General features: G+C 36.1%; 1 protein-coding gene across 6 annotated transcripts in view; it reads right to left on the minus strand.

Moving 5' to 3' along the window:
- LOC117225110 (lachesin) overlaps positions 1 to 26,552 on the minus strand; it is a 409,294-nt gene that overhangs the window by 52,600 nt on the left and 330,142 nt on the right. For 5 of the 6 annotated variants that reach the window (XM_033478437.2, XM_033478433.2, XM_033478436.2 and 2 more), the window contains 3 exons: positions 10,691 to 10,794; positions 4,998 to 5,205; positions 2,774 to 2,929 (listed from right to left, as the gene is read on the minus strand). In XM_033478437.2, coding sequence (XP_033334328.1) covers positions 2,774 to 2,929; positions 4,998 to 5,205; positions 10,691 to 10,794 — 468 coding nt within the window. Of the gene's footprint in view, positions 1 to 2,773; positions 2,930 to 4,997; positions 5,206 to 10,690; positions 10,795 to 18,798; positions 19,958 to 26,552 lie in introns of those variants that run through there. The other variant, XM_033478438.2, reaches the window with a different exon arrangement.

Consider the following 26,552-nt stretch of genomic DNA (forward strand, 5'->3'; position numbering starts at 1 on the left):
TATCGGTGGTTTTCATGAAATCATAATGATCATTACGTTTCTTCGATTGTTCGCAAGCAGACAATCGCATAATGCGACGGAGCATCGTCTTTTTTTCCGCGCAAAAACGATTCGACGCATACATATTTATCAGTGACAGTTTATACGGCAAAGTTAGGATGAGACGCAAGCTTCGAAAGCTTTCTCTGAGCGTCTGAGCCTGAGTATACCTCGAGGGCAATGAAAATTTAAATTAGAGCAGAAATTAAATCCGGCCTTTATCCGATATTGAGAAAATCCTTTGAAACCGACAGACTGTCTGACGTTCCGCTTCCCTGTACATCTTTGCCCACTAATGCGTGTCTGTGTTCGTGTGTGTGTGTGTGTGCTAAAAGAGAAAAAGAGAGAGTGAGAGAGCGAAAGAGAGAGCTGGAGAGCGACAGAAAGAGAGAAGAGGAGGAGGTGGGAGGGAGAATGAATCGAACGGATAGAGAGACAAGAAGAAGGAGAGAGTGTGAGAGAGAAATGCGGAGAGCCAGTGTCGTACTTCTCACCCTATCCATAATTAGTAATTAAGAAAGTAATTAGCATCGATCGAGACAACTTCCAGGTAGAGGGCCATGTTCGTAATTTGCAGCGCTATTTTTAGGACGGTACCATGATAAACAGAAGACCCTTGGAAGATCGATTATTTACGATAGTCGATGATAAAGCATCTGTCGGTGAAGAGTATTCCCCCGTTCCCTCGTGTTACGTCAGACCCAGTATATCGATCCCTTTTTTAATTAAGGCGAGAAAAATTATTCCGTGTTTAAATACTCAAACGCAATGAAATCATGGAACCGCATTGAAACGATGATTACAGTTTAAAAGCATCAGCAGAATTTTAAATTATCGTCATATTATTTCGAACATATTAAAATTGTTAAGAGGAAGTTCCTTTTTATGATACTTCTGTTACTTGTAATTGACGGCGAACATTTTCACTTTACAGTAAGATTTACACTGTGTAATTACTGTCATACCTCGGCAAGTATAACGAGCATTATCGGATAACGAGTACAGTTCATACAGTTTTATATCATTATGTTTCCGAAATTTTGAAAAACATATTAAAGATATTATTTTCTATCTTGAAGGCTCTCTTTGGTTATGATGGACGATTGCTCTTGTTTGCAATAAGTACATAAATGCTCAACTTTCGTGTTGTACTATGAATACATGAAAGAGATAATTCTGGTATAAATTGCATTCAGCATTCAGTGCTTGAAAAATTCACTAAGCGCGTTCGAATTCAAATCTTACAATACCGTAATTTATTTTGCTACGGTATTTGACAATGTAAGATATTTGTAAAGTTGGTAGCAACTGTAATCTTTCACATTTCAGATAATTTGCTAATGAGGAGACTGAATTGACAGTTTCATCTTTACTGATGCACTAATGGCAGTTCACCGAAATGCAATCCTTGGATCTAATTTAGGTAGGAACATGGGCGGAACAGCATGTTTGCCTGACACAGCACAAATTTCAATTGCCATTTGAAGTGCAACGATCCCTGATTGGATCTTCCGAAGCTCGATTTACCAAACGCTTTGTTCAATAAAGCGTGGTCAGGTGGTAATTTATGAACAATTAACTGACTATATATATAGATCTACCAATTTTTTATTTTAACAGTTAACTATTATATTTCTTGCATATTTCTTGAAACACTCACTCTAGGATCAACTACTTCGCTAATAAGGATTATTATGAAATTCCTAACTTCAGAAGCAAGCTTGTGAATGATCGATATTAACTTAATTTTTTTAAATTAATGTTCGATGAGAGAGAGAGAGAGAGAGAGAGGTGCACTGTCTTTCATAGGGTAGCGGACAGATCATTCCGAAGTGGAAAATGTAGATAATGGTGGAGGCATATGTTTCTGAAATGATACTATTGTTTCACTATGAAAAAGTATAGTGTACGAAATATTTATTTTTGTTATATTTTTACGACTTTATGTTATATTCGTACTATATGAACGACATTGAGATACTTTTGTAGCCCTCACGCGACAAATATGCACCTTTGTGTTTGCATCCCCCCTCTTACTAGCTGCCCCACTGCCGCTAGCGACGGCCGCTGATCTTAGTCATCGTTTTCGACCAATAGCGACCGATAGCTGCGGCAGTGTGACAGCTAGTACGGGAGGAAATGTAAACACAAAAGTGCTTTCTTATCAAGTGCGGACTACACTTATATCACTATGGCAGTGGTCAATTTTTTTATAAATACCACAAATTAAACAATAAGATGAATACTCAATCCATACGTGTTCACACTCCGATATTGTCGAATTAGTAGTAATTATTTTTTGTTTACGCAATTATTTTTATTTAAATGTAAATAAAAATGTAAATAAATTTGGAATGCGAAAGAATTATTTAAGTAAATAAATATCACGTAGAAATGTGATCGAGTATTCAGTTAAAAATAATTCATAACATTTAATGGATGTTCACGCTCGGAATCAATTTTCAAACTTTTTCACGCGCGCAGTTATGTTTTATGTATATTTTCACGGTTTCCGGAGAGCTATTTCCACATAAAAGCCGAATTGTGTTTGCATGTGCGCGCGCGCGTGTGCACTGTGAAAACTATATCGATAAAGATATTAACTGAATTACATGAAAACTTCAATCATGCTTTCGCATCACGTCGTAGGTTCTATCGTTGGCGAACTATCGATGTAGCAAGGCGGTATTGATTGATCAAAATATTTGACAGTATTTGATTGATCAAAACTCACCGTTTTTGCCGTTATAATTTATGTCCTTTCCGTCCTCTCTACTCCAGGCGATGTAGGGCTCTGGATATCCCTTAGCTTTGCACGTCAGCGTCACGTTCGCACCCTCCCGTACGACCATGTCCGAGCTGGTTTCGTTCGTTTTAATGGAGGGTGGCACTGCAATAAGAAAGAAATGCGAAAATTGAATAGATACTGTTCTTTGCCATACTATAAAAGGATAAAATTCCTAACTTCAGAAGCAAGCTTGTGAATGATCGATATTAACTTAATTTTTTAAAATTAATGTTCGATGAGAGAGAGAGAGAGAGAGAGAGAGAGAGAGAGAGAGAGAGAGAGAGAGGTGCACTGTCTTTCATAGGGCAGCGGACAGATCATTCCGAAGTGGAAAATGTAGATAATGGTGGAGGCATATGTTTCTGAAGTTATACTATTGTTACACTCTCTTGAGGAGTCATGATTTTATTTCTCTTTCAATCTCTTCAGATATTATTTGTATGTAATTTACGCGATATTATAAATGATACATCCGTCTCGAGACCGGACAAAATCTTACGAAACTATAATTATTTATAATTAATAAAGCTTTATGGAAAACTATAACATAGTATCGACTTAAGTAAATATTATGTCGAATTAATGAATACCCCCAAGTGAATGGACATTTCTTATACTATTTGGAAAGATAACGTTTATCATACGCCTATCATATTCAAACTTATACAGCAGTTCTATTATATACCTAAAAATGTCTTGTAGATGCAGTTTTGTAAAAATTTATCGATTTCCTTTGTAGTTTCACGTATTCTTGAAATTCTGTATTACACTTTTTAAAAACGCTATAACTATCCAAAAATGCTAGAATTGGTACAGAAGTGTATATAGACTTAGTATTAATCTCCTTTACGATAATACTATTCCAGGGATTAAATAACGATTATTTTAATAAATGTGCAGCTTATGTGTTCATTCATCCGGCATTTGCTCTTATTTGTTATGAAAAATTCAATTAGATGTTTTCGAACGAGAAAATAAACGATTTTGCATTTCGATGATTTGCGTTTGTTAATGCGATATAATTAGAGTGACTAACAGTTTATAAAATGATTATATGTGAACTCGGAACTTTGTACCACTGGCTTAATTACGTTCTGCGTCATCGTGTCGCTATTTATTATAGACAGAAGATAGTATCGATAAACTGTCCTCAGCGAGAATTTGCTTAATTAAACGAGTAAGGATTAAATTTGCGGTTAATTAGATATGTCTATAACGACCGTCGGCGAAATTAATGGAAATCACTAAAGAGAAATCGTATTCGCTGGTTGACGTAACGTATCATAGATGGTTTCAATATCCAAATAATCTTCGAACAGGCTTTGCAACATAGAAACGAAGCATGCGAAACATTTCATTTATCCGCACCCCTGTCAGAGCTGGTTTTTTTTCAAAGCTTTGGCTCAGTCGCAGAATGCATTACATTTCATTGAAAAATGTAAAAACTATACCTTTCTTATAGTAATAGTGGTAAAATATAGAAAATTTATAATTTTCATCCCAGAATTTCTATTGTCAGATTTCAAATAAAAACATTAGATACTTCTTTAATGGTGTGCCAAATAATTAGGAGTTGTTTTGCTTATGAAAAATATTTTAATAATTCTACTGATCGAACGAGACAATTTTTGTTTATCGCACGTCTTCATTTACTTTGATTCCTCGACTTGGTTTCGATTTAGAAGAAATAAATATTCAGATTAATTACATTACGTATGAAAATCTTTTTAAAAAAAGTAAAAGAACCGTAAAAAAAGCCTTTTTCGATTCTAATGTCTTGAAAATCGCGTGCAAATATAGAAATTCGTATTAAGCATGAATGGTAATGCATAAATTGAACTTGAAATTGAAATTTTCAATCGAAATTGAAAATTAGTGCATAAATTACAATCTTTTTTCACGTCCATAAAGATGTGAGAATGAAACAATGATGAAAAGAATTAAAAGATTATTTTAAGTTTGATGAGAATTATAAACGTTAATACGTCACAAAAACTTCGGTGATTATCGTGCTTCTATTTTCAGTGATACATTCGCGTGAAAAATAGATATTTCGTTTTAAAGTTAGGATTAGACGGTTCAATCCTGCGACTCCACTTCAACGACACCTTGTCCCGTTGTCAGTCGGTACGCCTGAAACACGGAAATGCAATATTCATCATGGACTTACCTACAACTTGCAGGTAACCCTGTCGGCTTCTCATCGGATCTGTGTTCACTTGACACATGTACCATCCGCGATCGTCCTCCTGAACCTCCTTTATATGGAGGTACCACGTACGATGATCATTGTACGTCAATGATATCCGTGGATTTTGGGTGATGACTTTGTGATGGATCGATAAGATGGTTTGCGTATCGATTCGTACCCATGCCACCTGAAACAAGCGAATTCGGCGGTCTGCGATTAAAAAATGAATATCATTCGTAAACAATCTTTTTAACTCTGTATTATTATTTACACAGTTACAATGATTGAAACAAAAGTGAACTGCAGATTTTATGTACTTTTAATAAAAACGAGTAGGTGGAACTCCAAACAGTAATAATACCAAAGAATTTAAGAATCTTGTTACGTTATTCGCAATTTATTAGAATTATTAAGTCAAGAAATAAATTCCTGTGCAGTTCCTATTTCTTACAATCGATGCACAAAAATTTGATATTCCATAAAAATCCGCAGTCTAGTAATAAGTTTTTAGAAGGCAAGGTAAAGGGTTTATTTTGTGTCTACTTTCACCGAAATGATTAAGTATCGTGACAAGAGAACCGAAATTCATTAAAGGTTCCCTAAAGGTCAAAATAACTTAATTAATAAAAGCGAAACGAGAAAGTGAAGACTGATTGTAGTAGGCGCTGTTTGAAATCTTTGGCATTTTAAACGTCGTAGTACAATTTGAATTGGTCAAATATATTACGATAAACATAAATTTTGTAAACTAGTAAAAAATTATTGTCACCCGAATTTCACGTGGCATTCAACGAGTTAACAGGTTTTTTTTATTAAGGAAATCTATCATGAGATTTATTACAACATACTGCATTACAGAATATTACACAGAATAGTGAATGGCGAGAACGTTAATAACATTGTGGAAACGAAAAGCTCTTAGGCACGTTTGTTACAAGTATTAAGAAAGGCTATCATGTATGTATCTAATCATGATCCTCTGGCTAAACAATGATCAATCAAAACGAGGAATTTATCCGTATTTGAAAACCTTGATAAAAAAGTTATAAAAGTACATTTTATCCATCAATTAAATTTAATTTTATAGATGAAGAAAATATATTCGATGGATGAGGTAAAGTATAATATTACTTGGAGTATTTCCGCGTTGAATGTTAAAAAGCCCGTTGTTTCAAATGGAGAAACGAAACGGGAAGAAAATTCGCCGTAATGGGAGAATAGATTATCCATTATATCCATTCAAATGTTCTACACTAGAAACGGACTGCGACAGTTTTTGCCTGACAAAGCAGCTTCAAACATCATTCAATTACGGTGCAGTAGAGATAATCCATTTCGTACTTTACATTCGGAATAACTTTAGAGTCGATTTTTATGGGCAAACCAGGGCATGTTAAATTTTAACTAAAAGCTCGTTTTTCTCCCTACTGAATCAGAAAATAAACAAGGAAATGAAAGTGCATCTCTTTAACAACTTTTGAATAATTTCATTTCCTAACATTTTTGTGAGTAAACGATAAACCAGTAGCATGTAGTTGGAACTTAAAAATAACAAATCAAGTTAAAGAATTTTACTTTTACATCCAAATGAATTAGTACGAATCAAATAAATAATTTCTAGTATTCAAAATATTTCCGCAATCACTAACGCGTAAAGAATGAATAAAATGCGCAAATAAGTTAAAGGCTTTTTATGCAAAATATAATTGTACATCAAGTATAACTAAAAGAAGTGTGCGATTTATTATACGATAACAATAATCTATATTCTTTCCATAGATTACTATTAACCGACTATTACGGATTATAACCTTTCAGAGTACCACTTTAGCTTTATTTTCCTGCACGCGCTGCGTTGTTATGCGGAAAAATATTTACGCAAAAAATATCTGATGTATCGATCATAACGCAAACAGATATTTAAAAATTGCTCTGCCTTAATCGGCGCGGATTTACGAACCACTGATTGAAAGCAATTAAGTTTGTATGATCGAATCAATATATATTATAGCTTCGATTAAACAACGTCGGCAGTGCGTTCACGGATTTGTTTATACTCGAAGTTTGCAAACAAAAAAGAAAGGAACTAAATGGAAATGAATTTAAAATTCATCGAATTCGTTCCTGGTCGATAACCAGAACGACACGACGCGACCGTGACGCTTCGGAAAAAGACCAGGAATATCGACAGATAAATTAGAAAATCTGATGAACCTTCGAAGTCCGTGAAAGTCGGCGCAATATTAATATATTCTGCAGCGCGATACGCCATGGGCAACGATGTTACAAAGGGCACAAACGTAGACAGGTAATTAACTTCTTTCCCGTTTGCCAGTGGCCCTTTACGATCCGATGGTAAAAAGAAAAAAAAATGCTGAAACGGGAAGAAAATTCCAGCGTAGATTGGTGAGGTCCAACTTTCCGGAAGTTCATTTCGTTCGGCAGTTTATCGTTCCGAATTTTGCCTAAACTTTTGCGTTCAATTCTTTGGGAACCATCCGAATATAGACCGGCCCCGGGAAGTTCCGCAGGTGTTGGCTTCTCAAGGTAACCAATAAATTTTCCAAGCTCCAAGTAAGAATTGAAAAGTGTCGGGTATTTCGATGCGCAGTTTCACTTATAGAATTGTCCGTATGTACATTCCCGACTTGTACCCATTCACGTCGGTTTTCGTTCGCGGGGCTTTGAACACCGTATATAACAACCCTTCCCTTCTTATCGCGTGCTTAATCCAATACACCGACTGGGCTTGTATCCCGTATCCTTCGCGGATCTTCGAAACCTTCACGGGATACAGAGAATAGAAGGATAAGTATAAGAAGGCTTAGAACCTCACTCGTTTTCTTTCCCTCGTCGCCGCTGGGGTTTCGATGCGCGAGCCAGGCTTTTGTGGATCTACGAAACGCGCTCCAACTTTTCCGAATAAGGTACACGCCGATACCGTCTTCCTCTTAATATGCGGCGAGCACTATAACGATCGATCCGAGCCCCGGACATAATGAAATCTTACCTTCGATTTCGAATATGAGCAGTTCTTTTGTTACGTAACGGAGATAGTGCGTCAAAATTTGGCGACGATTACACGAATACAGAGTCGTAACAATTTCAGTTTAGGTCACAATTACGTAAATATTGTTACATTTGAACCAAAAATCTGTATGCCAAAGCATACATACATTTAAAGAATTTGAAGACACTCTTGCAGTGTGTTTCGCTCAATTATTACGAAATATTATTATATTACGAAATTATTACGACAAGAAATAAATGTCTGTTAAGCTGCTGCACCATGCTGCACACAATTTATATTCTGCATAAAGACCTGCAAATCAAGTTATCAACGTAATATGGAGACTAGGGAAAATGTTGCAACTGTCTTGTATCGCAGAGCGAATACAGATTTTTAATAATTATATACTCTTAATAGCGTGAAATTACGATCATTTTTAAACTTCGAAAAATTAAATTAGAGATTGTCAGAAAGGAAAAACATTTTCACTAATTCATGAAATAAGTAATCATTTAAAGCCATTGCGATTTACTTTAGCAAATCTTAAAGTCATTTGGGTTAGTATACAATTTCAATTGCATATACTCATGATTGAAGTGAAAATACACATATTGGAACAGTAGTTTTTCACGATATATTAAAAATTTACAATGACAGCTGTAACAGATTTTAAGTTATTTACTGCCCCCTCCCCTATCTGCTGTCTGTTATTTGGAGCAACGTGCTCTCCAAATGGAACTCAGAGAATCAGGCGAGATTGATTAGCTAATTCGATTTAAAAATTCTGCAAAGCAACTTTGTTCTATTTATCTTTCTAAGTAAATTATATAATTAATGACACATTTTCGAAATCTGTTTTGTCTTGACTAAATAAGGTGGCCAAGATCCGTAAGATACAAAAGTTTTTCGAGGTATTTTCGAAGTTGGCAAATATATATTTATATTTATCAATTTTTATTAAATTATTTATTAATATATTTATTAATTTTGTGACCGACAGTTGTTTTAATAATAGCCATTTTCATTTTAAATCTTCTGCAGGTATTTCGTCGCGAGATATTTAACTAGATAGCGATATACTCAAAGTTATATTTAAAAACTTGTTTTTGCACAAACGTTCATTAATACCCATTTCCTTGGAAAGAATATTCGTTGTACGGAAAATAGGAATCAAGCATAGACGATGATGTTCGAGATCTACAATTGACAGATTTGCAGCTACACAGTTTGATGAACTTAATAATTAACAGTGATTACTCCGTTATCCGTTCGAGTTTAAATTTTGCAGAGTTAATTTTCTCGTAATTAGGTCGATGAATGGATAGATAATTTTATCAATTTTTTATTAACCTGCGCGGACGGTTTCGAAATGGAGCGAACGAAAGATTAATACATATGCGTATAATTGCTACACTGCGACCCTTTATGCAAAATAAATATAATTAACATCAATTTGTAGAAACAAAAATAAAATAGAACAAATCGGAACTTCTTCGATCATAACAATCTCTTAAATGAAAAAGAAAATTTATATGCATTATGTGCCTATAATTACTTCAATGCTTAAATATTCAAAACAAAAGAACAGAATTTTAATCCAACTTAACACTAAACTCTACCCAACACTAAAAGTGATTAAATCTTCTTCCATTTTAATTGCATAGTATGCTTGGTTTAAGAAATTTCTTCAACTGTTCTCTATAAAAGAGATTTTGTAATTTGAGCAACTTTAATAGAAAAAATCTGAGGCCCGTCGTTCCGACCGTACCAATGAGTTTATTGTTAAAAGAATGGAATAACATTTAACAGATTATTTCTAGAAATCTCCGTACTAAGTTAACCTAATACATTGACACTGCTAAACATTTTAAACACTAGATTTACGGAGCACAAAAAGCAGCTGTTTTATATTAGTCTATAAAAGAAATAATAAGACATTTATTCTGATTTTTAACAAGTGTTATTGTAACATTCGCCGTAAGTAAAACATATAAATTGAATAAATAATTAAAAGACTAATAATTACGATTTCGTGTAACACGATCAAAGTAAATTTATCTACCAGTTAAATTGACCTTCTAACCAGTCAACTTCAGCCATTAAAGGATACTTCGACCGCGGAGTATGTTTCCTGTTAGCAGTATGTAGTTGTGTCTGGCAAGGATCAGTCGTGGGAATGGTAATACGAAACACGAGCCCCCCTACGCGAAGGAGGATCGCGGGAACCAGTGTCGTTACAGTATTACTTTAATAATTCAACGTGACACGGTCCATGATGTATTTCCATTGGCGTAACGAACGACGTAGCCGGCTGAAGTTGACGTTGTTACAAGTCACGGATAGAATTACCAGGGCTCTGGCTGCGTTCATTCCCTGGCGTCAAATTCTCAAGCGAAGCGTAAAAAAGCTCCACTTAATAACGAGCCTCCGTGAGTAGCTTACTTATCGGGGGATGCAAGAGGGTTCATCGTTTAACAAAATTTGCGGTGATCGATGCGAAAAGACTCTCCTGCACATCTATCCGACTTCGATCGAACGAAGCGGACGACTAGTATTCGTTTCACGGTTTAATTGGCTCAAAAGTAAAATTCTCTACATTTTATTCTCGAGCAGTTCGATTATTTATTTTCATTTTGTTCTTTTTATGTAAATCTTTACTCACCTGAAAATTCCGTAGATTGTCAACTATACAGGCTAGCACAGCGTTGCGACCCTCACTGACTGTCACATTTTGTATTTCTTCAGTGAATCTGGGCAACTCGGAATCTGTAATAGATCAAGAAACCGTTGTTATCTGTTTGCACGCAATATAATCATAATATGCGATCAATCCAACAAATTAATAAATGTTTGACCATTATATTAGCAACACTTTAACCCCTTAACGCGCAGAAACGTATTAACACGGGCGTGCAAAACCGGCCAAAATGTGCAGACCCGTATATATACGGTCGGCGTCGCAACTTATGTCGCTAAAATGTTCAGATTCGAATATATCCGGGCAGTAAAAATAACTTAATAAAAACCAAGGAAAACATTCAATTTATTGATATTCATCGTGTAATTCTGTATTGTAAGCTGTAAAGTTTGTTTATTTGGGATTATAAAATATGGCCTTTTAGGGTGACACTTATAAGCATCTCTGACCTGGTAATTGTTTCTATCTATCTATATCCATTATTCCGTATCTAATTAGCGTTGGCACTTTTGTGAGTTTTGTTATGACTAATTTATTTATTACTCTCCAGTTATCTCCGATCTCTTTCTATTTTTTGCTTATTCAGGAATAAAATATGCACTTTTAGGATGGCACTTATGAACATTTAGTGTATTATTCGTGAGCAAGTCGTGAAGTAAAGTAGACGTTATCAAAGTGAATTTCTTCAAAGACAATTGTTTTTTATTTTTTACAAATATTATTAGTGTCAACATATAAAAACGTTTTTGTTTTATGGTGTATTTTTATAGAGAGTAAATTGGATTTTTAGTGTATAAAAGGTATGTTTTCTAATGTTGAAATAAGGAATGTTGGGCTATGTGCTGCACCTTGTTTTGAAATTTACCATACAAAAGAAAATTTTGAATAGTTTTAGTTTATTATATATTTTTCAGCTAATAAATATTATTATTATATTATTACAAATTTAGGTAAAATTAAATATTTTTCAGTTTTTTTTTTCGTCTCCTCCTTCCCCTTCAAAATAGTAACTGGTAATTGAAAAACAGTACGATGGGTACAAAATTCGATCTGCAATGCGATTCAATATTCACTATAATTATTTATCCACTATTTTTATTGAATTTTTAGTAATTTTTGCATTTTTTTTACATATTTATTGAAATTAAGGTCCAAATATGTATTTTCTTAGATAAAAAAAATTGATTTACTTTGGTCGGTTTTTTTTTTAAATTGTGCTTTAAGGGGTTAAGGATATAAGCTATGATACAATTCTACAGTTTCACGTTCCTGAAGAAATTAATGTAAAATATAAAACACAGTTTATATAAAAACGATGGAATTAAATCTTTCTCAGCAACTGATCTGTAAAAAATAACAGTAGGTGTGATCTGTAAAAAGTAAGAGACGTTTAATACATTCAAAGTTATAATTGCGGAATGTAAATTGAAGACAAACGCCGACAGAAAGAAGTGAACTAATTTCAGTTAAAAACGTAATTACACTTGAATAATGTATTCAGTGGTACAGAAGTAGTATAAGAGACCTCATAATCGAAGAAGAGAATCTTTGAATAACTGTAACTTTTATGTAACATAAAAAATGTTTTCAATTCTAAAGACCTACAAGTTGTAGGAAATCAGTGTCCTATTATTTTTCGCACTTTTCTCGAGTAACTAACCAAGAAAAAAATCAAAGCACCACTGCTAAATAATTCTGTACATTTTCCGACACGGTAAAAAATCACTGGTTACACAAACTCTGGCCTATTATAAAGCTATCGCATTGAAAGCCTCTTCACTTAAACGAGCTCGCGCAATGAAAACCTACGCGAGAGCAGGCTAAACTTTCATTATCCGAAGGAGCAGCATAGTCGAGAGGAAAATATCGCATCCGCTCGATGGTAAATACATATATCGTTGAACAATAGACCCGCTCCGGCAGAGATTGCGAGTTATTATCGTAAGAGCCGCATAACGAGTTCAGGATTCAGCCGGGCCGACCTTAAAAGCTTTTACCTTCGTTAATGTCTTTACGACATCCTGAGCACCTGAATTATTTATGGGCGCAAAGAACCCACTGAGAACGAGAAACAGAGAGAAAGAGGGGGAGGGAGAGGGAGAGCGCGAGAGAAAGAGACAGGGAGGAGTGGGTCGACAGGAGCAGAGAGGAGAAGAGAAAAAGAGGCGGGGAAGCGTGGATGTGAGCTTCAGGATAAGACCGTGTTACTTTCAGCTCTTTTCAGAACGGTGGCATGGAATGCGGAGCGCCGTTAATTACGTTAGTCGCACTTTATTATGCAACAGCTCGCTGCGTTAATTATGGTATCTAAAACAACGAGCCTGAGAAACGAATCGAGGACGGAACTGTTCGCGTAACATACTAGGAATATACAATGGATATTCACATCGTTTAAATTGTGTGTCAACGATACGATAACCTTCCTATCGAAATTCTATCTCAAAGAATTGCAAATATTGAATATATTCTTCAGGAAACATAATGTTTCTATGCGTGTAGGTGAATACTCTTCAGGTAGAGTAAGCCTTTGTTCCTCGACTAATGGAAACCGTAACTGACTGACTGTTCTATTTAAGAAATTACTTTAGTTCCAAACACCCTCTAGATTTTCGTCTGCGAGTATTTAAGCGGATAGAGAGTTTACTTTATGGAATTAATTCGGAGGAAATGAAATAGAGTACATTCCTCCCCATCTACACGAAGCTTGTTTCTACCGTGCAGCATAAACACTGATATTTTAGGTATATAAATATTATCTTAATGTTGGTGGACTTTAAATATGCTTCTTGCAATAAAATCGTCTCGTTTGCAACGGTGTAATGGGCTATCGACAAGTTTGGTCTCCAGTTGCACATTGGACCTCGCAAGAAGTCCAGAACAAAATTATTAACCCCTTGCCATTTTCTTCACAGTTTCAATAATTAGAAGTTTTTCGATTGTAATAATTTTTAAGAAGAAAGAAGACAATTTATATTCATTGTGGGTCGACACTTACTAAAATGTTTAAATATTGATGACAAGTAATCAGAATTTTATTTGGACTAAAAAGAACGAAATGACATTCATACTTAACAGGTTATTTTACTAGAAATCTCTATCAAAGATTCGACAAAGTATGGCAAGGAGTTATGCTAGAAACAAGAGAAAGCCCCTCTTCGACGAACTTTATGGTCGTTAAGATGAGCTGCTGCATTTTTTTTCTTAATAAGAATTGTTACTTTCTATTGTTCAGGCTTTAGAAACTCCTATTTAGAATATCTTTTAATGTCGTAATAAATATCCATAAAAGATACCCTAAAAATGGGAAAAATATATTTAACAATACGAAGATTGAAAACATCAGACTTTTACACACCTGCTGGATCTTAACAAAGTATGGTTTATCAAATAGCTTGTAATCAAAATGAATTTTCTAATTCGATATCAGTCATACCATAGCTGACGCGGAGCTCAAAGTGTTAACTAAAGATCTACGCTCGAGTCCATGATCCTCCTGGAGCAGGATCAATCGTTCGTTTTCGATCCCCACTCCCGTAGGATCATCGTCTATCTCTGAGAAAGTCGATCGAGGAAAGTGTCCTCGCCTCAAGTATTTTTCCTCGTTGCAACCTCCGATATATGGAGGTCACTTGACAGCGTTGGTGACGTTGCGGAAAGACATTGCGCCCGGAAGACGTCAATCCTCTGAAACTCGATCATCCCCCGTTTCGCTTCGGTCCTCATGCCTTGGCGTCGCAAGGAAGGATTTTTCTTCTAGATTATTTTACACAACCAGAAATATTCATTTTGTCTGTAACGTTTCATCTGGTCATTGAACAAACAATTGTCGATGTCTATCACAGTATTGTGGTTCGAAATATTGTAACTGATATCGTGGTATAAGTCAAAGAAGTTCTTGAAACGAAACAAAAATTGTTTGTACCCGTGCCTCTTACAAATACTACACGCGTTTATTTGAACTATAGCAGAGCTGTTCAGCAGTTTCCGATTTTCAGCCCAGGACAAACACCGATCGGCGGGCTCTAGGCCCCACTCCTAAGGGCAACGGTGTCCCTTTCTTAGCTCCTCGTGGGACTCTCCACCAGTAACGACACATTATTTGGCTGAAGACGTGACAGAAATCGATTGCATGTTACGTCGAGATTAAGTGAAATAGAGTGAGCATCGGACGATTGGCATATGTGCCCATAATTATGAAAGTGGTCTAAGTCAAAATTAAAAAAAAAATGAATTTATCACTTATTTCACACGACATGATTTTAAACTAAATTTATTCAATGTAATTATTACGATATCGTCAAAAATGAACCTTTAGATAGTAGTTGTAATTACAATGTTATACGGAATTCATTTAGTGCTAATTATGAAAGTGGTCTAAGCCAACAATTTAAAGAAATTATATAAACATAACTTGAAAATACCGCGTGGCCCTCTTTGTCGCGTTTCTGAACTACATAATAAATCGATAAAATAAATGACAATCAAATAACAGAATAATAATATTGAAACGATAGACCACAAATTTTTGCTATCGGGTCATTCCTTTCTACCGAATGACCGTGATTTTGGTTTGATAGAGATGAAAATAAAAAAAGCAAATTACTTATACAATCCTGAACATTACTATGTATTGATCGAAAATTGTAGAAAAAGAAATACATTTTCGATCAAACGAATGTCGCAGCCGGATTTTATTTCAACGAAATCACTTGAAAAATCAATAACAAGGAGAGTAAAAAATACCGCGGGCGAATCTGTCTCTTGTCTAAAAATTCAATGGATGAGATTCTTGAAAAATGAACCATATAAAATGTTTTATAAGACTTCTTTAGATGATTCTGAATTCCAAGTTTTGGATCTTTCACCTAAAAGAGGAAGACCAAAAATATACGAAAATATTCAATTACTTCCATTATACAACACCACTAGACCAGTAACGGAAGAAAAACATAAAGTTTTTCAGGAACATTTTAAAAATCTTAAAAACTCGAAATTATGATAAAAATGGATTACTTCTTAAAAATGATTAATAAATGTTTATGAATTATTTCGTTAAAGTTGTTGTTTCAAATGGACCGTTTATTTTGAAAGTGGTATAAGTTCTTTTTTTTAAAGAAATTCAAAATGCCGAATCTGAGCTTGTATTGTCTAAATACCCCACGCAACGCCACTTACAATTTCTTTCGATGACATTGGACTTACACCACTTTCAAAATAAACGGCTCAAATAAAAATCACAATTTTTTATTACTTTAAGTCAATTATGGGACATTCAGTTAATTTTGAAAATGGTCTAAGTCAATTCAAGCTTTAAAAACAACATTTTCCTATGAAATTCACACAAAATTTCATATCTATAATAAATTTCCATTAATCAAGACTAATAAAATTATAAATTATAAAATGTCGCATAATGTATAAATATTTTTTAATTTATTCAAATGCGATTCATTAAATATCTCGAAACACGAAATATATGACTTAGACCACTTTCATAATTATATAACGGCAATGTGTGCGAGTGAGAGATAAAGGATGCCATGAAAACGTAAACACTTCGCTATTTCCTTTCTCACGTCCCCATTCCGCTCTTTTTTTCGTCACGTCCCCACTCCGCTCTTTCTTTCGTTACGTCCCCACTCCGCTCTTTCTTTCGTTACGTCCCCACTTCGTATTTTTTTTCGTCACGTCCCCGCTCCGCTAAGACGCGTGCCCATTGCTTTGCCCTTAGCCCTGTCGATCAGCTCTGGTCTAGAGTCATGCTCTTGCCTTATTATATTTGATCTAAATACCGTGTTAGTGTTTTTCTTATACCGCTCATTATTTGAATTTATTATCCTTTCTACGTGTTGTTCTCCATCTGTTCTCACGTCCTAATCTCATGTTTCATATTTTTTATTTAACGTGCGAAGGCTAAGGCGCTCAATACACTGACTCTCAGTCTTATCCTCGAATTCGAAATAAACACTTCAGAATCGTACATCGCAGCAATTCTTTATTTCAGCTTTCATAATCCTCGAATATCACTGTGACGTATAGAGAAGTAGAATCAATAACAATTATCTAATATCAATTTGGAGATACTTGTTCTTCCTGCAATCCTTTTTCTGGTCATTGTAGAATGAATTATCCGTACCTGCTACAGTATGGTAGTTTGACATATCGTGACTATTTATATTACAAATAGACTGTGAATTTGATACACTTATATCAAAAATTGACAGTTGTAGTTTTAAAGAGAAAAGAAAATAGAAGAATAGGAAAATATCAAGAAATTACTTTCTACCTACTATAATATGATACAAAAAAGAAAGACAATCCTAAGTAGCTCTTCTTTCCTGCAACAAATGCACAAAATACTTATTTTGCATAAAGTCAGTCATAAAGCAATGCCATAAGTCAGTCCCATTAACCCTTTCGGTACGAGCGCGTTGTCCGCCGTGACACTTCCGCTGTACGGGGTGCCGCGCCGAAAATGCGCACATAACTTAACATAAGCGTTAAGTAATGACTGTGCTTAATCCGTTTCTATATCTTTCTTTAAATGTTTCCTGTAAACATTCTGTAAAGGGCCTACAGAAATATGGCTTACATGGATGCCAAATGTATTCGGCACTCGTCCATATTGGTCATCAGATGGATACCGGATATATCCGGCGCTCGTACCGAAAGGGTTAACAAATGAAGTTACACATTTTGGCGTTGCAGGCGACGGTTCTTTTTGGATTGTTTTATACGAATCAAAATATTTATGTTAGGATCGATGTAACAAGATCGGGCAAATGCTTCGTTTATTCAGAAACGTAGTTGAGACCACTGAATCGTAAAATATCCTCAATTTGAGTCGTACAAATTATCGCGGATGTCGTTGTCGCTCGACGAAATCGCGTGAGCGAGAGCGAGCACGCCGTCAAAGAACGGACAAACGAACTAACACAACACTGCCTGACGAACGCGCGTCTTCAACTAACGACGTAGATCAAACGAAAAAGGACAGAGTGAAAACGAAGTGTTGGAAATGCCGACCGAAATATGACTCGCTCCTACGAGCTAACCAAAATAAGAAAAAATGAGTGTCGACCGATGTTCACCCCCACGAGTGAACGTACTATAAAGGGTTGTCGACCGAAATAGAAAGATTAAGCCTGTGGCGTCGCATCCCTCTATCTGAGCGCGGCCGCTAGCAATCAAACAAGTACCGGTCCTAATCCTCAAAATTCCCTAAAAAACACGCACCCCTAATAAAACAATTCTCCTCACATCTGGACACCTCGACCCGCACGGGACGTTCCCAACTTTTCTCCCTTCCTACGAAAGTCCATCTATTCCTTTCTTCTCTTCCAGTATAAAAGAGACAAACGCGCAACTCCGCGAGCTTAGTCTGTTCTAAGTTACTGGTTCTACGACGTCACGCTAGTCGCGCCCGCGCTCATCGATAGCATTTGAATGATCTGCATTAACACGTTCCGTGCCACGTGTACCATCGATGGTACACGCTTGCATGTTTACTTAGTGAACTGAACAAATTGTTTACAAGAAATTTAGAACCGAAGAATCAATTTCCACCGCAAGAATGGGCGTTGATAAGTTTTTGTTACGTTGTTATGTGTACGAGAATTAATAATTGCACGTAATACATCAAGTTTTAGTAATATATCAAAGTGTGAAGATTCGAGTAAAAAAAGCTCGGCACGGAACGTGTTAATAGTAACCTTAGTCACGCGCTCCGATTCGCTAACCTTTCCTTTAGTGCTAAAAGCCGATTGCCGAGATGCGCCAGCCGAAAGGTGCCCACAAAGTTTTGTCGGAATGCGACGATAAAAATATGTATGCTCACAATGAGCATCAAATTTTACAATAGAACCGTCTTGGTTTGTCGATCGATCGAGTGTTCCTCGCCGCTAGAGCGAGCGAGACGAAGCACATGCAACAGCGAAAACGGAGAAAACAAATTGTCACGAGGTACACAACATGAAGAAATGCAAGAACGCCGACCGAAAGGTCTCACCGCTAGCGCGAGTGAGATAGAGAACTGCGCGAACCCGACACCGGATGCACAGATTAGAACTTACCAAGAGAAAGAGCCAATGCTGCCGAAAACGTCGGCCAAAACGGAAGACTTTCGCGGAAGATTGCCGTAAGCGACAAGAGAGCGAGTGAGAGGACAAGTATTGCCAACACGATAATGCGTCGTAACATAATAAATAAATCTAGAATTATGCTCGTTCCCGTGTTTCGGAGCGGATTACGCGACTGGTAACGCCTCTCGTATTCGATCGTTCAGAAAGCCTTGCGGACCGGATACGGAGACCGAATCAAGGGTTATTCCTCGATTTTGGAGTCACGAAGGTCGCGGAATTCCCCCTACAAGAAATACTCGCACGAACAAAGATCGTTACACATATACAGTCGGTCACGAAAATATTCGGACACCACTATAATTTTAACTATTATAATCCGTACTTTATACAAATATTTAAAAAGAACAAAAAGAGGCTTTACGTATGTTACTATGCAGTATGTAGTTAACAAAAACATAAAAAATATTTATTTACGATACGTGGTTATATAAATAATTAATGAAATATAGAAAGAAGGCCTATTTTAATGTCACGAAAATATTCGGACACTTGCTATACACCGCAAGTTTCCAGGTTCCAGGAAGTAACCGAAACAATGTTTGCAAGCACACCATTTATACTATCTACAGAGTGTGTTAGAGATCAAATATTTATCAGTCTTGTTCGAAACATATGCGAAATGGGTCGGAAAAGTATGAATATATCGTTTAATATGCGACAATTAATAATTTTTCATCGGGAAAAGGGGAAATCGATTCGCGAAATTGCTAATTTATTGAAAATTAGCAAGAGCACCGTATGGGACATTGTTCAACGTTACAAGAACGAAGATAGAATTGAATCTATCTCTCAAAGCGGACGCAAACCGAACTTAACTGTTCGCGATAAACGCTCTATAATTAGGATGACGAAAACCGTACAGCGATGGAAACTACATCGGTATTGGAACTCGCTTTTCTTCTGGACACGCGGGGTTACCGTCTTTTTGTCCAGTCAAATAACGCGCTCCGAATCTACTCGGAAGGAGTCTGCTAATTCGTGTGCAAAGTAGCAGCTTCCCTTCGACAACGAAGCTCCTAAACAGAGGGGAACGAGGAACAAAGAATAGTGAATTCCAGCGTGAAGTGCTGGTGTTCTGGAATAATACGACTGCTTACCTTGCCCTCTCGAACTCGACTGACTTGCGAAATGACGGCCGCGAACAGCTCTAGTTTCGTCGCGAACGAAACGACGATTTCCCCGGCCTTGCGGGGCCTACCACGCGAAGTTTTCCGAAAAAGATGACGTGTTTGTGGTAATTGCCGATTCGGCAATGTCACGCAAACACGCCAGCACTTACGCAAGCACACGCACTCTTATGCTTCGCAGTTAGGAACCTAATGTAATCTAACAATTTACTTTATTTGGAAAGACTTTTCTGATCATACAAACATAAAACTATCGACATTTACTACGTTAAGTATGCTTGTTCGAAATATTGTATGCTGAAATAATGTTTGAAGCCAGTGTCGTTAACAAATGAGGTTCGAAACCTTGGTATTGGAAGCAAGGGTCTTTTCATTTAGGTTGTTTTACAGAAATGGAAATAGTTAATTTTTAACTGGAAAGCCTTTTCAAGTAACTTCGACGTGACGTTAACAAATGAATCTTTCCGTTGCCACATGACGAAATGAAGGTTCAGATCGACGGCAATGAAGAATTATCGACCTTGCTACTTCCGCTAACTTGTTGTACACGAAATCAACAGGTTCTCTATTCTGACAGGCACAATACACGACCATCGAGATCCCAAATCGATATTTCAATCCATCTCCGCGGCCATCGTCGTCTCGTTTTCGCGGCGTTGCGGATTGCTTTCGACTGGGACGCGAATCCATACGTTTTTACGGAAGTAGAGCAGTGTATGTACAAATATGCAGGTCTTCCAATCTCGAGAGACGAACAGTTTCATCTGTGACGTCGTGTGCGCCGTTATTCTACTAAGTGGAGTTGAAAACTATATTTCATCGGGAACAAATGTACATCGTTGCGCGCGGCAACGTAAAAAGAAAATAGAAATTGATACTGGATGCGAAAGCTGCGCCTCTCTTTCCCTGTAATCGATTTCAGAAACATCAGTTAATTAGACTTATTGTGAAAAAATTGTGTCGGAAAAGCATTAATTAAAAAAAATTGTTTCACCAATTTTTGTGACGTTGTTCGTCTTTGCGGCGTTTTCAAGCTGTGTAATATAAACTGTATGTATAGACTGAAATGGTTTAGACACATTTGTGTGAGACTGTTTCATTGTAAGCGCGATTTGAATGTTGAATTGAACGATATTGAATGTATGAAATGGGTGATGAAAATAGTTGAAAGAGAGTTGCATGGCTGTTTGAGATTAAGAAATCGAGTAAAAGATATATCCAGTTTATTAAATGTTTATTGTTATAAAAATAGGTTTTATTATACAGTGTGGGCCGGAATTCGTAGTACAACCGAGAAGAGGATAATTCTAGGTGAAAAAATGAGAAAACAATTTGGTAGAACGTTTTTTTATCCAGGGCTCCGTTTTCGAGAAAATCAACTATAAAGTTTGTTCATCTTTGTAAAGGATTTAATCGTCGCTATTCTTCTACCGCAAGTGTCTCTGTCCGAGATAATATTTACAAACATTAACAATGATTCAACATTCTGTTTACTACTGTCTCCTGCTCAGAACAAGTGAGTCGAGAAAAGTGTATTCGATTTCCACCAAATCACCCATGTTACCGTCCTTGCAAAAGTAGGGTAAACGCGTTTTCCTTATTGACAGAAATGATCCCTTCTCATTAGCCCCAAATTAGTCGTCATACTGAATTTCCATGAGATGAGTTCGGCCGAATAAAAACAAACAACGCCTCCTAACTCCCGTCAGGTCTCGCTCCTCCATGGTTGCCGCTTTCGGTTAGTAGAACATCAGACGCGTGTTCCTGTGCTTTCTGTGGGTATGTGTGTGTGTGTGTTTGTATGTATCACTTACACAACCACGACCGAGCGAGATGCGCGACGGGAGTCAAGAAGCGCAGAACAGTCAAGACAAAGTGAAACAGACACAAGAAGTACGAAAGCGTTGGCTTATCCCTAAAGCATTAACTTCAAAATGTCCTGATGAACACGTAATTATTTGTAACTACTAATTAGCATTTTTGATTAACTTTTCATTGCATTATGCAGCAAACGTGCTGTACTATACACATATTTTTTATATTTACGTTGCATCCTATGATATTTTACGCCTGCGTTAATGTACAACGTTATGAACCTGAAGGTAATATCGGGAAACGAGAAAATGAAAAACTACGCATAAACTAAATGACGCGAAGGGCAAGGAATAGCTCCGTTGTCCTTCTGTCGAAACGACGAACTGCAAATACTACCTCGATTAGAGGTAACTGCAGCAAAAGAATAGACAACAACTAGATCTTTTACAAAGAAGAACAAATTTAAAGTAGATTTTCTCGAAAACGGAGGCCCGGATAAAAAAATGTTATACCAATGTTTCTATGTTTTTTATGTAGAGCACCCTTTGCTCGGTTGCACATACACAGGGTGTCCCAGCATCGATGGTATAATCGGGAAGGATTCGATATGAAAGAAACAAATCGAAAATAGGGAACAACATTTTTTCATTTGAGGCTTCGTTGTCGAGAATATCGACTTGGAATATTCAACAGTGGAATAATCAACTTGGAATATTCAGTATGCGTCCAGTTAATACGTAACTATGATTTATATGGATGTGGATCTCGATAGAAGTCACATGCTAATATTATTAATATTAATATAATGTACTGCGTTACTCATTTCTGTCCATGGATTTAGGGTGGATTTAAATGAAAATAAGGCATGTCATTTCATTATTCATGTCAATCATATTAATGCAAAAATTGTTGAAAACGCTGAATGTTCAAAGTCAATTTTCGTGACAACGAAGCATCAATCGAAAACATTTTATTATTTACGTTCGATTAATTCTTTTTTCATATTCTCTCCCAGATTGTATCAACGATGGTGGGACACCCTGTACATAAACTGTGATGTGCTTAAAATCCAATAGAATGTTGCTTGTATATCGAAAATAGTTTGAAATTCTATCAGACCGCGTGAAATTTTTTGGCATTATTAGAAATTCTATAGAAGCCGCAGTCGCGGTCCAAAACTTTGTCAACGTTTAATCATACAGTGGCCCACAAAAGTGTCCATACACCTTTTGACCAACGTGCACCTTCATCAACTGAACTAAATGATTTGAATTAAAAAGCTTTTTTTTTAATTTTGCTATTACTTGGAAGGGAAAGAAAAAATTAAAAACCCTTCTTTTTTAACTTTTTATCTAAGCCTATAACGAAAATTTGAAAAGTGCCTTTTGTAGATCTCAGTAACTTATATGCGTACTGAAAATTTGATCGAAATCGGTTAACCCAGAGTCGAGCTATAGGCGTCGAAGGATTTTAAAAACTGCAGGTTTCTTCCAGTTTTTGGTCAAAATCGAGATAAAACTGCGATTTTTGCGATCTTTAATTTATTGTAACTCATAACAACGTGAACCGATTTCGATAAAATTTTCAACATGCATATAAGTGCATTTTTAAATTGTCGTTATAGGCTCAGATAAAAAAGTTAAAAACGAGAGATTTTTATTTTTTTCTCATTCGTAGTAGTAGTAAATTTAAGAAGAAAAGCATTTCAATCATCGCCTAGTAGACTAGCCACTCTATCACCTAAAGAAATTCAAGTCATTTGGTTCAGTTTTAAAATATTAGGGTGTCCCATATGTTCTTTCCGCGCCGCGCTATTAATGAATCTAACTGGCTGCGTTTATATAAACGCGCAGACTTACCTCTTGGCTGTTTAGGGTATCGGTTTCAGTCATCCCAGAGCTCTTTTAGAGTATGTTTCGTTGGTGACAAAGTTCCTTATCAAATTTTTTCTGCGCCGTTCAATATGGATAGCCAAAATAAGCATTTGCGGCATGTTATGCTTCATTGCTTTAAAAAAAGTGATAGGGCAAAGAACACTGCAAACGAGATTTGTACCGTTTACGGTGATGGTTCTACGACTATTAGGACAGTCCGCGATTAGTTTAAGAGATTTAGAGCTGGCAATTATGATTTGGAAGATGAAAACCGCAGCGGCCGTCCAACAACGACGGATGCGGACCTTATCAAAGATATGCTCGCTGAAAATCCGCGATATAGTGTGCGCGAGATAGCGGATGCCACTAACATACCCAGGACAACGGTACATAAGCATTTAATCAAGATGGGATATGTGAATCGATTCGAAGTTCCACACCGTCAAATTTTCATCACGACAACGCAAAACCACATGTTGCGTTGGTCGTAAGACAAAAATTATTGCAGTTTGATTGAGACGTTCTACCTCATTCTCTGTACTCCCCAGACATTGCTCCATCCGATTATTACTTGTCCTTCTCGTTAAAAAATTCTCTCCGTGAAAAACGGTTTAAATTCGTAAGCGAAATGAAAACGCACCTTGATCAATATTTTGCAAATAAGCCTCAACAATCTTGGAAAGACGGCATAATGAGGCTTCTTGAAAGATGGATGAAGGTAATAGAGCAGAACGGTTCATATATAACTCGATAAATCAACTTTAAATAACAAATATCGCGTAACCATTTCGCATCAGAAAAAAAGGAAAGAACTTATGGGATACCCTATAGTTGTTGCGTTTTAAATGGTGTACGAACACTTTTGTGAGACACTATAAGTGCCAGCATCGTGCATCGCACATTCTGGATTAAGGACGACGCGAAGAGGAGATTATATCCATGTACTTTCAGTTACGGAGCTTAGTTAATAATAAAGTTAAAACTGAATATGGGGCGCTGCTATGCACCATAGAAGAGAAGTATAAGTTTCCGGTAATATTACGATACTGTTGTGCTGCAACGAGCTATAATTCAAGCAATTATCGCCCACCCATGATTCCTCAAACGTTCTTGACTTCTTCCAACTATGCTACTTGATATTTATTACGAACTATGATATTTATTACAAACTACGAACTGTGTTCCGTGGAATTAGAAGGAGCTAAGACTCGCGATGCATAATCATAGAAAAACAATGAAAGCAGAACCTAATTCTTAGGTGTGTCACAGTGGTTCACTATTGAACAGCAAATACAATTTGAACGAGCAATATTTTTCCAGCCATTCGTGGCGATGAAATAACGTTACAAGGCAAGAATAAATATTAGGTTGTCCGGAAAGTTCGTTTCGCTTCACGATTAAATTGGAAACTAACAAAAACCGAACGAATAATCTTTTTCAGGTTTTCTTTGCATTGCACGATGCAGTACTAGCTGTACAACAATGCACTAATCAAAGGTAAATTAAAACAAACGTGTTTGTAATTATTCACGTTGTTCAAGTATGGAACGAATTTTCTGAACTGTTCAATGCTGTCAGTAAGTGTCAATCATCTCGACAGGTAGGTAACATTTTTAGTACCTCTAATCCTGCTGTTCAAGGAAGATGCTAGACTATTTAAAAAATGTTTGAAGTGATATTTGCTACTCGAACTCGATATAGATAATATATTCTAATATAAATTCTATAAGTAATTCTGAGTAAAAAGTATAAGCATTTAATGAGTCAAAAAAATTGGGAACAGGTTTCGTTTTACCATTCATGGCCATCGGTGCAATAGTTTGGCCACAGTTGGTGCTTGTCCTCGCTGTAATAAAGTTTTCATATTATAAAAGTTAGAAATTTGGAATCTGTATGAGCATAAATAATGCAGAAGCTTAAAGTTCAAAATATTCTGCTTCATTGTATAGGGAACACTTTGATGTATTACATTTTAGTTTCATGTGCATAATATACTTGAATTAAACGGCCCTTGATCAAAGTACAATTTTATACTTTTATTTCTTGGGCTTTGTCATCCTTTTAGATAGCTTCAACTCTCTTTTTTCTCTTCTTTCAATTTTTAGCCAGATCCGTCAGATTTGTCGCGTTTAATATCATCATTACAAATTCTGACTAGTAATAAAGAGAACATGAAATTTTACAAACCCAATAACTGTAACGATGGTGAGAACTAGCGAAGTAACCACGTTCATTAAATCCGTCCTATTAACCGACTCTCCATTCTTCAATCAAAATTTCCACGAGTTCAATGTACATATACCTTTGACAATATCGATTCCATGCTGAATATTTCAATTCAGTTGATTTAAACGTTAATGAACGAGCGATTACTGTTTCGCAAAGGAGGAAATTCCAAGCAGTCGGACCATTCGTAATTCTTCCTATAATATTCTGACGAACAAACGAATCGATACGCTACTTCACAAAGTGAAAGGAATATTAAATTATGATCGATAATTTGGTGTTCCTCTAATTTTATGGTGTACTATGTAATCATTTCTCACATAGGTGCTTTTGCATGAAACAATAAAATAAAAAACTCACACTTGATAATGTTGATCTAACAGTTCTTGAGTTGAAATATTGTCATGTTTTATCCAGAGACGTACAGTTGTCCACAAAAGTGTTCGTGCACCTTTTAAAACGTAATAACTTTTTCAAAACTGAACTAAATGACTTGAATTTTTGTTAAGTGGCAGAAGGACTAGTCTACTAGACGATGACTAAAATGCTTTTTTAAATATTACTTGAAATGAAAAGAAAAAATTAAAAACCTTCATTTTTCAACCTTTTTATCTAAGCCCATAACGAAAATTTTTAAAATGTC

The sequence above is a fragment of the Megalopta genalis genome, chromosome 8 (genome assembly GCF_051020955.1).
Source record: "Megalopta genalis isolate 19385.01 chromosome 8, iyMegGena1_principal, whole genome shotgun sequence".
Taxonomy (NCBI): domain Eukaryota; kingdom Metazoa; phylum Arthropoda; class Insecta; order Hymenoptera; family Halictidae; genus Megalopta; species Megalopta genalis.